This window comes from Nicotiana tabacum, chromosome 15, assembly GCF_000715075.1.
Source record: "Nicotiana tabacum cultivar K326 chromosome 15, ASM71507v2, whole genome shotgun sequence".
Classification (NCBI taxonomy): Eukaryota; Viridiplantae; Streptophyta; class Magnoliopsida; order Solanales; family Solanaceae; genus Nicotiana; species Nicotiana tabacum.
In genome coordinates, this window is record NC_134094.1 from 110,222,772 (window position 1) to 110,238,485 (window position 15,714).

At 37.8% G+C, this 15,714-nt stretch overlaps 1 protein-coding gene across 1 annotated transcript; it reads right to left on the reverse strand.

The window, feature by feature from the left end:
- Window positions 1-9,430: 9,430 nt before the first annotated feature.
- On the reverse strand, window positions 9,431-13,000 carry LOC142169919 (clathrin coat assembly protein AP180-like). Its single transcript, XM_075231855.1, has 2 exons — window positions 12,019-13,000; window positions 9,431-9,697 (listed from the first exon to the last, which is right to left on the reverse strand). Exons 1-2 carry the CDS (start codon window positions 12,433-12,435, stop codon window positions 9,632-9,634), a joined length of 483 nt encoding a protein of 160 aa, XP_075087956.1. The 5' UTR covers window positions 12,436-13,000; the 3' UTR covers window positions 9,431-9,631.
- Between the last annotated feature and the right edge of the window lie 2,714 nt (window positions 13,001-15,714).

Consider the following 15,714-nt stretch of genomic DNA (forward strand, 5'->3'; position numbering starts at 1 on the left):
CAAAGTCGGGTTTTTGAATCTCGGACTTTTCTATATTTTTCGGGTTTTTGGGTTTTTCCGGTAAAGTCTTCATAATACAAAATATATAATTTGTGCTCCAAATATTTCTCAAGTCCTACTAAGATACAATAATATAATGTATTTTTCAAATAAATAACACAATAATATGAGATAAGTCATAGCATTATACTACAATATTCAACAACAAAGATAATAAAATTACATAAAGCAAATATTGCTAATTAATAAGCCATAATAAAAATTAACATAATATAAAAATACGATATAGGTCATGCATGCTAAATGTCACGACCCAAAATCCCGCCGCAGGCGTCGTGATGGTACTTAGTCTCTAAGACTAAGTAAGGCAATTACAATTACAATTCAAGCCATTTTTTTAAAAACATATAATTTAATACACGTGTCGAAACCAACAGCGAAAATAATTTTACACTTTCCCAAGACTGGTAATACTAAGTCACGAACTCTAACTGAATACATGCAATGAATCTCAAAGATCGAATATACATTATTGTTCGAATAAGAGTTGACAGTACAATAAAATGGAAAGATTCCAAGGGACTGCGACGACCAAGCAGGTCTACCTTGAATCTTTGCGATCAACACACTAACTCTGTCCGAGTCCGATATCTCCAATACCTGGCTTTACACAAAAATGTGCAGAAGTGTAGTATTAGTGCACCACAGTCGGTACCCAATAAGTATCAAGACTAACCTCGGTGGAGTGGTGATGAGGTACAGTCAAGACACTCACTAGTCAAATAACCTGTGCAATATAGCAGTATACAATAGTACTGGAAAATAACAAGCAATGATAACAACAAAATCAACCAGTGATATAACAATAAGGCAACAATAACATCATAATTATTGCTCAGACGAATAAGGAACACAAGTACAACCAATTAAACATGTCCTTCAAATATAAATCTTTCACATATTATTCTTTCGAATAAATACCTTCCTAATATAATTCTTTGAAATAATATTTTGAATATAATACTTTCAAATAAAAATCATCTTGTGACACCTCATTTTAAAATCATAAACATACGGGTGTCAGTCCACTTTCATATTTTCACGGCACCTCGTGCCTATATTTCTATCACAGCTGCACGGACAACTCACGTGTCAATAATATCAATATATATAAGATCCACATGATCAATTTATTTCCACTAAAGTGAGTTTACAATCATTAAATCAAGTAAGAAATCAACAAAGAAATAAATTTATTTTAGAAATTATTTGGGTGAAGAAAATAACATTGCACCTAAATTAAAGCATCAAATAAACTACTAACTTGGATTTAAAACTATTTAATTTAAAATAAAATAATAATTTCTTTTATTTAAATCAACTCAATCATCGAAAATCAGTAAGAAAAACCAGAAATATACTTCTTCAGAGTCTCATGCTAAAAAGCCAAAGCCAACACAATACAACTAGGAGCACAAAACACATAATAATAAAGTCAACTGGTACATCACGGAAGAAGACAAGAATTTACATATTAAATGAAACAAAATCACCCAAAACAAGAACATAAATAAAGAAATATCAACAGGGCACTCCCGAGGTACCGCCTCGTAGTCCCAAATCATAAATAAATTCACAATATCTCATTTTCTTATATCATCGCGGGAGCCTTCACATTATTTTTAAAGAAATCATTTTTCCCGAAATAGCATCCCGTGTTTTAGCCACCCTTATCACACCGCATGACTTCTAGTAGTTCCCCTACTAGCCACGTATTTCAAGCCACCCTTATCTCACCTCATGCGCTTTAACACCCTCACCTTATATCATCGCATGCGTATCAATATCACAATATTTCACAAATCGCACCTCAAGTGCCCAAATATCACAGCATAACACAACTTGTACCTCAAGTGCTTACATATCACAACATATCACAAATTGCACATCAAGTGCTCAAATATTACAACATATCACAAATTGCACATCAAGTTCTCAAATATTACAACATATCACAAATTGCACATCAACTGCTCAAATATTTCAACATATCACAAATTACACATCAAGTGCTCAAATATTATAATTTTTCACATAAATCAACAATATATTATTTTTCCACAATAAGGAGCCCACAACTCGATCATAATGTGTATAACATCTTAACAAAATGTTCGAGAGTGAACAACTCAACCGAATAATATTTTATAATTTGGCACTTTACCTCAATATGATTCACGACCTTTATAATTCAATTCCAAATTTTCAACAACGTGAACTGAAAAGTAATTCATCAAGGAACAATACCTCTTTTAAATCACAACTTCAAGAAATAAATAGATTTATTCATCTTATTAACTAAATTTTTCCATTTAAATTATCTGTAGGTAAAAATCAATAATGAAAGTGTTTTCCATAAAAATAGTAACTCAAACAAGCACAAAGTTCACATAAAAGTCAAGTGGCAATCACACCAAATTATCATATAAAAAAAATATTGGCAAACAAGGAATGAGGCATGACAAATAAGGGATTTAATAAGTTACAACAATTTTCCAATTTAATACTTAAGGGAGTCTACGAATTTCAACCGATATAATATGCACATATAAACCAAGTACGTACTCGTCACCTCGCGTACATAGTTTCAATTATACAATTTTCACATAAGACTCAATGCCTAAGTTATAATTCTCCCACTCAAGGTTAGGCAAGATACTTACCTTTTTTGAAGCTAGGCCGAAATTTCAAAATCACCTTCTTGCTTGAATTGACCTCCTGACAGCTCAAATCTAACCAAATTAATTCAATTAAGTGAATACTAATTATAGGAATCAATTCCATATGAAAACACTAATTTTCCAACAAAATTCGAAATTTAACTCAAAAATCGTCTGTGGGGCCCACGTTTTGGAATCCGACGAAACTCACAAAATTTGACAACCCATTCAATTATGAGTCCACCCATACCAATTTTATCAAATTCCGATCACAACTCGACCTCCAAATTTAAAATTTTCGTTCTTGAAAAGTTTTGCAAAAATCTTGATTTCATCCATTTAAATCCGAGATAAATAATGAATATGACCATGGATTTATGAAATATAATCACTTTTGGATATAGGACACTTTCCCAAGTTGAAGTCTTGAAGAAATCCTCAAAATCGCCCAAGAACCGTGCTCCAAAAATCCAAAACGAAATGAAGGAAATGACTATTTTTGGTCCTTAAGTTTTTGCCCATCTGTCACTAAAAGTCTATTTTCCGTCACTAAAAGTCCATTTTTTGTCACTAAAGGTTCACACCAGAACTTGCTTGCACCAACAAATATTTGTTTTTTACTAAAAAGGCTTTAACTCCATCATACAAACTCAAAATTCAACGATTCTTATTCCTATGAGTCACAAATAAAAATACGAACCTACTCGTTCAATCGAAACAAAATTCGAAGCTCATTTGCTCAATGCGATAACAATTTCGCTCGTTAAATAATTAACTCATGTTTCGTGCTAAAAACCCAATCACGACTTGATGGAATTAGACATAACTTTCCAGATCACTCCTATAATTCATTATCAAAATTTCGGAAGTCTCAAAATCGAATTTCGATCTTTAAAACTAAAAATGGACCTTTGATCATTACATGCTTATGTTGAAAACATCATATTCTTCCTTGACAGCCTGTAGTGTATCTACCATAACTTCTTGTACTCAACTCGAACCGCCAAACGGTTTTAAGTTCTGCAAACTAGATACAAAGGTCTACAACTTTCATGTTTTTCTCATCGCCCAACTCCTTATAGATTGCGAGATATAAGCTCCCAAAACCAGCCCTATGCAGCAGAAATTTCTGGCGATGCACACTGCAATAGCCAAAATCTGCAATACCAGCTTCAGTCAATCGATCATAGCTTTTTGTACAAATGTACTAATGATGAATGGTTTAACATTATGGAAACTAGAATCAAAGGGCTACAACTTTCATGTTTTAATAATTTTCATATTCCTTATAGATTTCTAAATATAAGCTTCCAAAATCGGTTCCACGCATCAGAAATATCTAGCAAAACTGCTTTACGAGCCTTCATTCAGTTGACCATAACTTTCTGTATAAATGTCCAAATAATGAATGATTTAACTTTCTGAAAACTAGAATCAATGTTCTACAACTTTAAAGTTTTGATAATATTTAGATTCCTTATATATTTTGAGATATATGCTTCCAAAATCAGCTCTGCGATTACACCAGTTGCTGTCCAAAAACAGCTTCTGCAGCAGAAACATTTCAGCAGCTCCTTTTGTCCGAAATCCATTCCGTTAACCTTTCGAAATCCACCCGAGGCCCTCGGAACCTTAACCAAATATACCAACATGTCCCAAAATACAATACAAACTTAGTTGAGGCTTCAAACCATGCCAAACAACGCCGAAATTATGAATCGTGCATCAAATCGAATTACGAGTTTTCAAATCTTCCAACTTCTATATTTTGTGCCAAAACGTATCAAATCAATTCCGATTGACCTCAAATTTTGCACACAAGTAATAAATGACATAATGGATCTATGAAAATTTTCAGAATTGAATTCCGACTCTGATATCAAAAAGTCAACTCCCCGGTCAAACTTTCCAAAAATTCAACTTTCGTCATTTCAAGCAAAATTTCACTACAGACTTCCAAACAATTTTTCGGACACGCTCCTAAGTCCAAAATCATCATACGAAACTATTTGGAATTATCAAAATTCCATTCCGGGGTCTTTTTCTCAAAAGTCAACTCTCCGGTCAACTCTTTTCATTTAAGCTTCAAAAATGAGAATTGTTCTTTAAATTAAATTCCGAATATTCCGAAAACCAAACTTGACAATACACGCGGGTCATAATACATATTACGAAGATGCTCGAGATCTTATGTAGCTCAATGGGGCATAGATTCTTAAAATGACAAGTCGGGTCGTTATATTCTCCCCCTCTTAAACATACGTTCGTCCTCGAACGTGCCAAGAATTATTCTGAAGACATTAAATTACTGAGTGCATTATTTCACACATACTCACGAGTGAATCTACGTCACCGTAAATTTAACAGGGATCCAAGAACATCATCTCTGTGGAGATTATTTCTTTTATTCACACTTATAAGCTTTAAAGCCAATTCCTTCCACTCCAATCAATTTCAAATTCCTTACATCAACACACAGTATTAGTTTCAACTGGATGTAGCAACTCGTGCCTACGCACACATCATACGTATGTCCATAACCACATCTCTGATCATAATAGTTGTTTATAATTAACTTCAGCATCCTCAATTAATCTTATCTTAGCAAAAAATCTCATATCTAATTTTTACAACACTGACGGCAACACGCGAGGCATCAAGACCTCATAATTATTTACTCGGGTTAACGAGTCATATTTAACATCACCTGGGCGGGCACCTACCTCGTAGGTTAAAACTCAATAATTACAACACGAATTTGGCAAGTATCCAAAGAGAATTTCATATAAGAATTTTCAAATAAGCCTAACAGGCATGACTCCCTATTAGTACTATAGTACAAATTTAATTTCACAAGGGAGAACTTTAACACAAAAATTTTTCTCACAAGGATCTCGTCCTTATATAACTTCCACAGCATCTCGTAGCCCGGTTTAAACATATCAATTTATATTAAAATGCGAGGATCTTGTCCTCAGTTCTGAATCACAAGTATTTTGCACATCGTCCCAACTGAATTTTTCTATTTCCTTTCTTTCTTCTTTTTAATAAATTTCGTAAATAATTTTCACAACACATAATGAACCCCCATACCGGTAGGGCATATAATTCATAAAATTGAACTCAATTATTCCGAAATCACATCAAAACCCACTGTAAAGAGTAATAGAAAGTCACTTTTGGACTTATAGTCCTCAATGGTGTACAAAATAAAAATGATAGACACGGGCTAACCTCATCGAATCTCCTAAAGGGATAGCATATAAGTGATTCACAAAATTACGAAGCTCACCCATAAGCGGAGCATAATAGGAGGACTCGCCTTAATATTCAGAACCGAATCAAATTAAGGAAAAATATTCTTTTATAATAGATCAGGATCATACCTGTAACGATACCATTTGGTGTAGTGGCTTCAGCCACACCATAGCAAATATATCAACGGGCTGGGCCGCCCCCTCTAGGGCGCCCTTTACCCGCCTGTCCTCCACCTCTAACGGTTTGTGCACGTGGGGTAGTAACTGCATTGGGGCCTATCGCCTGAGTGTTTTGATAAAATCCACCCCTCCCAAGTCTGGGACAATCTCTCATGATGTGCCTAGTATCACCACACTCATAACAACCCCTCTGCGGGTTCGGCTGCTCATACTGAGTCTATGCCGGATAACTGAAATAACCATTATTGGAACCCCGTGCCGGTGGTGCATTAAAAGAACTTACTGGAACACCCAGAGTATTCTGAAATTGTTTCCATGAACCCGCTGATACTGAAATGTAGAATTATTAAGGACGCGGGAATACCGCAAGTCCCAGCATCATCCCATACAAATCTCAGCTCTTAATCATATACAAGTTTTGGAGAACCTTTCAATACCACATAAATACATCTCAGGCCAAAACTCATATAACACATGACCCCGCAATCTGATCGTTGATAGTGGACTCCCGCAATCTAATCGTTGATAGTGGACTCCCCTCACTTGGCGCGAAGCCATAGGACACAGTCCGATGATCCACAATACTAACCTTCACCGCTCGTATATCACCATTCATAAGACACATCAAGCCATTTATTAGGCGCATGTTATCCTCGTGACAGTCAAAAGTGCTTCCTCGAGTGCCTTGACTGCTAGTATGTACCTTTCACTAAATGTAAATCACATACGAACTACATAGTCTCTAATACCACAAACAATCTTCAAATCTATATCCACCTCGTGACCCTACCATGATTGTGACGATTAGGCAATTAATTAAACCTTCTTAAAATCATACTTATCAATCAAATGTCAGAACCTGTTGCACTCCCATGTGCACAACCGAATGATCTCTCAATACTTCTGCATCATCGATCTGGACGACACGTTGTAACAATGGTTGAGCAACCTTGGCTCCCTTATAACCCCTTTGTAGTATCACGAACCGTTGGCGCATAGTTGATACCGAGTGCACAATTTCATACACGACTGGATGCAAAAGAACATAAGATATATGCTTCAAGCTGAATAAATGCTGCACGATAAGGAATGAAAGAAGTGAAAGTTTTTCCAACTAGCTCTGTAGCCTCTCGAAGATAAGTACGGACGTCTCTGTGCCGATCCACAAGACTCTACTAAACTCGTTCGTAACTCGTAGAACCTATGAACCTAAAGCTCTGATACCAACTTATCACGACCCAAAATCCCACCGTAGGCGTCGTGATGGCACTTAGTCTCTAAGACCAGGTAAGCCAATTACAATTACAATTCAAGCCATTTTTTAAAAAAACATATAATTTAATACACGTTTCGAAACCAATAGCAAAAATAATTATAACACCTTCCCAAGACTGGTAATACTGAGTCACGAACTCTAACTAAATACATACAATGAATCTCAAAGATCAAATATACAATACTGTTCGAATAAGAGTTGATAGTACAACAAAACGGAAAGATTCCAAGGGACTGCGACGACCAAGCAGCTCTACCTTGAATCCTTGCGATCAACACACTAACTCTGCCCGAGTCCGATTTCTCCAATACCTGGCTCTGCACAAAAATGTGCAAAAGTGTAATATGAGTACACCACAGTCGGTACCCAGTAAGTATCAAGACTAACCTCGGTGGAGTGGTGACGAGGTACAGTCAAGACACTCACTAGTTAAATAACCTGTGCAATATAGCAGTATACAATAGTACTGAAAAATAACTAGCAATGATAACAACAAAATCAACTAGTGATATAACAATAAGGCAACAAGAACATCATAATTATTGCTCAAACGAATAAGGAACACAAGTACAACCAATTAAACATGTCCTTCAAATATAAATATTTCACATATAATTCTTTCGAATAAATACCTTCCGAATATAATTCTTTGAAATAATATTTTGAATATAATACTTTCAAATAAAAGTCACCTTGTGACACCTCATTTCAAAATCATAAATATACGGGTCTCAGCCCACTTTCATATTTCCACGGCACCTTGTGCCCATATTTCTATCACAACTGCACGGACAACTTACGTGCCAATAATATCAATGTATATAATATCCACATGGTCAATTTATTTCCACTAAAGTGAGTTTACAATCTTTAAATCAAGTAAGAAATCAACAAAGAAATGAATTTATTTTAGAAATCATTTGGGTGAAGAAAATAACATTGCACTTAAATTAAAGAATCAGATAAACTACTAACTTGGATGTAAAACTATTTAATTTAAAATAAAATAATAATTTCTTTTATTTAAATCAACTCAATCATCGAAAATCAATAAGAAAAACCAGAAATAGACTTCTTCAGAGTCTCGTACTAAAAAGTCTAAGCCAATACAATACAACTAGGAGCACAAAATATATAATAATAAAGTCAACTAGTACATCACGGAAGAAGACAAGAATTTACATATTAAATGAAATAAAATCACCCAAGACAAGAACATAAATAAAGAAATATCAACAGGGCACTCCCGAGGTACCGCCTCGTAGTCCCAAATCATAAATAAATTCACAATATCTCATTTTATTATATCACCGCGGGAGCCTTCACATTTTATTTTTTTTAAAGAAATCATTTTCACGAAATAGCATCCCGCGTTTTAGCCACCCTTATCACACTGCATGACTTCTAGTAGTTCCCTTACTAGCCACGTGTTTCAAGCCACCCTTATCTCACCGCATGCGTTTCAACACCCTGACCTAATATCACCGCATGCGTATCAATATCACAATATTTCACAAATCGCACCTCAAGTGCCCAAATATCATAGCATAATACAACTTGCACCTTAAGTGCTCACATATCACAACATTTCACAAATTGCACATCAAGTGCTCAAATATTACAACATATCACAAATTGCACATCAAGTGCTCAAATATTATTTGTACCCAAATAGCATTTTATATTTTTATAATGTTAAATTATTATTTTCAAGCATCTTACTACACAAATAATATTTTATTATTTGTTAATTACTTTTTATAAATATTTTTTATAATTTTTCGTAGCCCAAATTTAGGGCTAATCTTGGAAAACATATTACAAATTGCAGATCAAGCGCTCAAATATTACAACATATCACAAATTACACATCTATCACGACCCAAAATTTTGCACCGACGGGACCGTGATGGCGCCTAACATTTCACTTGCTAGGCAAGCCAACGATAGAGAATCATTAAACCAATTCCTTATTCCCATTCAGTAATTAACAATAATTAACTAAGATGAAATATAATAAGTGCTGAATATCATAAAACTGTATTAATTACTACCACCCGGATCTGGAGTCATAATTCACGAGCATTCTAGAAGTTACTACAAGTAATAGTCTAAAAGAAATACAACTGCTTGAATGAAAGAAATAGTAGAACAGAAAAGATAGACGGGGACTTCAAGGTTTGTGAACGCCGACAGATCTACCTTGAGTCTCTGGATAGCGTACCAATAGCAAAATCTCGATTAACCCGAGCCGGTATCAAAATCTGCACAGAAAGTGGAGAGTGCAGTATCAGTACAACCGACCCCATGTACTGGTAAGTGTCGAGCCTAACCTCGACGAAATAGTGATGAGGCTAAGGCAAGGCACCTACAAAGCAACATGTACAATTTAACAGTGTATATGCAAATAACAGAAATGAAGAACTAAACCAGAAATGTCGGGAGGGGAATAAATTGAGGGGAATACAAGATAAAGAACTACAACAGAATGATCACCGGAGCAGTCAATGTACCATGAATCAACAGAAATAGTGAATACAGTAAGAAAAAATGCACGGCATCACCCTTCGTGCTTTTACTCTCAATCTCACCATAAAATTAATAGAAACGACATAGCATCACCCTTCATTCATTAACTCTCATATCATGGCACGACATCATCCTTCGTGCATTAACACTCACAATATGGCACGTCATCACCCTTCGTGCATCAACACTCTCCCTTACCACAATGCAATCCATAAATAACAACAGGGAGATAGAATACCAAGTACAAACCTTACTTCAACATTTAGTTCCATAATATCAATCTCAACTTTGAAATAAAAACTCAATTATCACCAGAAAATCCGTAAATATGATAAGAACGATAAATTGAACAACACTAGTATAACACGTAGCAATTTGGCATAGGAGTGAGACAATATAAGAAAAATAGAGAAACATGGAAAACAGGTAAATTGGCGGCACATAAGTACTTGTCACCTCACATATACTCCACTCACATGAATTTCACTTAGCAAGTAATCTAAGGTTCATAATTCCCTCAAGTCAGGGTTAGACACAACACTTACCTCGCTCCAAAGGCCACTTAATTCTCAATCATAGCTTTTCCTTTGGAATTTACCTCCAAATCACTCGTATCTATTCTAAAATGACTAAATAATATCAAACATTACTAAAGGAATCAATTATATTGCATAAATTAAATTTTCCAAATTTTCCTCCAAAAAGTCAAAAAATCGACCCTAGGCCCGCTTGGTCAAAACCCGAAGTTCGGACCAAAATCCTTTTACCCATTCACCCCCGAGCCCGAATATGTAAAGTTTTGGAATCCGACCTCAAATTGAGGTCTAAATCCCCAAATTCCCGAAATTCCTAGTTTCTACCCTAACCCCTAATTCTACCATGAAAACTCTAGATTTTAGGTTGAAAATTCAAGAAATGTAATGGGTAATTGAAAGAAAATAGTTTAGAATCACTAACCAACAATTTGGGGAAGAAATGACTCTTGAAAAATTGCCTCTCACCGTTTTGTTTTTGAGAAAAAAGAGTTTTTGGCTAAAATCCCGTTTTTGGATTCTGTTAAGTGCTAGGCGACAGTGTTCATCGCGTTCAAAGAGCACTGTCGCGTTCGCGAAGGGTACTGGCTACCAAGCCTTCGCGTTCGTGAGACCCAGCTAGCGTTCGCGATGATTACTCCCCCTGGCCTTCGCGTTCGCGATGAAGGAACGACCAACCCCCCCCCTCCAGGTCCCCATATGCTTCGTGTTGAGCCGGTCTCGTTCATGAAGGGTAAGTCCCCCATCACTTTGCGTTCGTGACCAGGCCTTCGCGTTCGCGAATAAGAAGTCTTAGCCTCATCAGGTTACTCTTCGCGTTTGCGAGAGGACCTTCGCGAACGCGAAGAAGGATATGCCAGACACCAGAATCTGCAGAAAACCAGATTTTACCCAAGTACAAAACATCTTGTGGCCTATCCAAAACTCACCCGAGCTCTCGGGGCTCCAAACCAAACATGTACACAAGTCTAAAAATATCATACGAACTTGCTCGCGCAATCAAATCGGCAAAATAACACCTAGAACTACGAATTATGCACCAAATCAAATGAAATTCTCAAGAACACTTTAAAATTCCTATCTTCTCAACTGGACGTCCGAATCATATCAAATCAACTACGTTTCTCACCAAATTTCATAGAGAGGTCTAAAATATCATAATGAACCTGTACCGGGCTCCGGAACTAAAATACGGACATGATACTAACAATGTCAAATATCAATCAATTCTTAAAAATAAATAATTTTCAAACTTTTAATTTTCATCAAAAATTCATAACTCAAGCTAGGGACCTCCAAATTCGATTCCGGGCATACGCCCAGGTCCCATAATGCGATACGGATCTACCGGGACCGTTGAAGCTAGGATCCGGGCCTGTTTACCAAAAATGTTGACCGAAGTCAACTAAAATTAACTTTTAAGGCAAAAGTTCTTATTTTCATTAGTTTTCAACATAAAAGCTTTCCGAAAACCTGACCGGACTGTGCACATAAATCGAGGAGGGTAAAAATGAGATTTTTACCCTCATGGAAGCTGTGAAATCCCATGGACTAGAATTGGAATCATCGCGGAAGCTAGAGAGGTTGAGAATCTTGGCCCCTCGTTTCATGGCATGAAGAACTTCTCGAGGGAAATAAGGATCACCATCTTGGAAAATTCTTAGGACAAGCATCAACGATTTAAGGGCAACGATCCAATTCCTCGTTCTACCAATACGTTTGCCAATGGCACGAGCACAGGCAGCTGCATAGGCTTTGTTGGAGGAGACAAGTTTGATGACTTCTTGAACACATCGATCATCGACAGGCACATCATCATGTGTGGTGGCTTTCAGCACAGCAACTTCAAGGGTTGAGGAAGTATTGCTTGCAACTTTTGCAAGGCTAATGCTTGTTTGATCTTTTACTGCACCAATTGCCTTCTTTAGCTTGCTTGGCATATTTCTTTAAATCACTACCTCAGAGGCAACCGTTGATTCAACTTGGATTTTCTTGATTCAAATACAGAATGTGTATAACCAATTTGATCACATTGGCATTTACAAAAAGGCAATTATGATCACCAAGTGAAAAAACACAAGAAAAAAGAATGACCCTTTTGTTTGAAGAGGATGGGGTTCTTGGATTGTCAACTTTTTTGGGATCTTGATAAAAGAGATTGTAAAAAGAACTGCTCTTTGGATTCAAGATTGATGAAAAGTGAGTGAGAGAGAGAGAAGTTAGTTGAAAAAGTAGTTGGAAAATTCTTTCTTTTTTTTCTTTCTCTCTGAATTAGTTTGGTTAATGCAGTTTACTTCTGTTGTGAAAAATGAGAGAGCTTCCTTGAATTTCTCTCAGCCTAACATTATAGTGTGCAGACGTGACCAACACTAAAAAGCCATTAACACTCACAGCCATACACGTAGATTATGAGATTATACCAAAAGAGTGGGAGAAATTTAAAAAAAAAAGAGCTAGAAGAAACGAAAAAGAGATCAAAGGAACATGTTATAGTGAACGTGCGGAGCATTCATGTGAATCTCTGATTATAATATGAAAATTGAACTAATTAATCAGCTGCTCATTGTAGATTTCCAAAAAAAAAAAAAAAAAAAACAGTCTGGTGCACAAAATATTCTGCATTCATGCAGGGTCCGAAAAATGGCCGCACCCTAAGGGGTGTAATGTAGACAACATACTATAATACAAGCATTAGTGGTTGCTTCCACTGCTCGAACCCGTGACTTATAGGTGAAGACAATTGTTGATTCGAGTTCTAAATCATAAGATGACCTTTTGGGTCATCACAATCTCCACCTCTAAAACAACCGTTCGTCCTTGATTGGACATAGAAAAGAACCTGGGTTGATAAAAAGGTGGGAATATCTACTCCGCATATCGAACTCGGACTCCCAAGTAGCTGCCTCAATAGGTTGACCTCTCCACTGCGCTCGAACTGAAGGGTAACTCTTTGACCTCAACTGACCAACCTACCGGTCTAGAATGGCCACTGGCTCCTCCTCGTAAGTCAAATCCTTATCCAACTGGACAGAGATAAAATCTAACACGTGGGACGGATCACCATGATATTTTCGGAGCATAGACGCATGGAATACCGGATGAACTGAGGATAACCCTGGAGGCAACGCAAGTCTATAAGCTACCTCCCCCACTTTCTCGAGGATCTCAAATGGCCCGATATACCTAGGGCTTAACTTGCCCTTCTTCCCAAATCTCATAACACCCTTTATGGGCGATACCCGAAACAATATTCTTTCTCCAACCATGAATGCAATATCACGAACTCTTCTGCCTGGACTGAGCTGTGCGAAGTCGATCCTGAATAATCTTGACCTTATCCAAGGCATCATGTACTAAGTCTGTGCCCAACAACCGAGCCTCTCCCGGCTCGAACCACCTAACTGGCGATCGGCATTGCCTTCCATATAATGCCTCATATGGAGCCATCTAAATGCTCGACCGGTAGCTGTTGTTGTAGGCGAACTCTGCAAGAGGCAAGAACTGATCCCAAGATCCTCCGAAGTCTATAACACAAGCACGGAGCATATCCTCCAAGATTTGAATAGTACGCTCGGACTGTCCATCCGTCTGAGGATGGAATGTTATGCTCAACTCAACCCGTGTACCCAACTCACGCTGTACTGTCCTCCAAAAGTGCAAAGTAAATTGCGTACCTCGATCAAAAATGATAGACATGGGCACACCGTGAAGACGGACGATCTCCCGAATATAAATCTCTGCTAACCGCTCCGAGGAATAGGTAACTTCCACAGGAATGAAGTGCGCCGACTTAGTCAGCCTGTCCATAATGACCCAAACTACATCGAACTTCCTCTGAGTCCGTGGGAGTCCAACAACAAAATCCATAGTGATACGCTCCCACTTCCACTCAGGAATTTCTAACCTATGAAGTAAACCACCAAGTCTCTGATGCTCACACTTTACCTGCCGGCAATTTAGGCACCGAGCTACATAGGCAACTATGTCCTTCTTCATTCGCCTCTACCAATAATGTTGCCTCAAGTCCTGATACATCTTGGCGGCACCCGGATGAATAGAATATCGGGAACTGTGGGACTCCTCAAGGATCAACTCACGAAGTCCATCCACATTAGGCACACAAATACGACCATGCATCCTCAAAACTCCATCATCTCCAACAGTAACCTGCTTGGCACCACCGTGCCGCACTGTGTCTCTAAGGACAAGTAAATGAGGATCGTCATCCTGTCGATCTCTGATGCGCTCAAACAAAGAAGATCGAACAACTGTACAAGCTAGAACACGGGTGGGCTCAGATACATCTAACCTCACGAACTGGTTGGCCAAGGCCTGAACATCAAATGCAAGCGGTCTCTCACCAAGGCTACCCATACTGACTGGCTTTCTACTCAAAGTATCGGCCACTACATTGGCCTTCCCAGGATGATAAAATATGGTGATATCATAGTCTTTCAATAGCTCTAGCCACCTCCTCTGCCTCAAATTGAGTTCCTTCTGCTTGAACAAATACTGCAAGCTCCGATGATCAGTGAATACCTCACATGGCACGCCGTAAAGATAGTGCCTCCAAATCTTCAGCGCGTGAACAATGGCTTCCAGCTTTAGATCATGAACAGGGTAATTCTTCTCGTGAACCTTCAGCTGCCGTGAAGCATATGCAATAACCTTGCCACCCTGCATCAATACCGCACCCAGACCAATACGAGATGTGTCACAATATACTGTATAAGATTCTGAACCTGTGGGTAACACCAATACCGGTGCTGTGGTCAAAGCAGTCTTGAGCTTCTGAAAGCTCGCTTCACACTCGTCTGACCACCTGAACGGGGCACCCTTCTGGGTCAATCTGGTCAACTGGGTTGCTATGGATGAAAACCCCTCCACAAATCGACGGTAATAGCCCGCCAAACCCAGGAAACTAGGGATCTCTATAGCTTATGTGGGTCTAGGCTAGTTCTGGACTACCTCAATCTTCTTAGGATCCACCTCAATACCCTCTGCTGATACAACGTGACCCAAGAAAGCAACTGAACTCAACCAAAACTCGCATTTTGAGAACTTAGCATATAACTGCCTGTCTTTCAGAGTCTGAAGAATGATCTGAAGGTACTGCTCATGCTCCTCTCGACTGTGGGAGTAGATCAAGATATCATCAATAAACACAACCACAAAGGAATCCAAGTAGGGTTTGAACACCCGATTCATCAAATCTATGA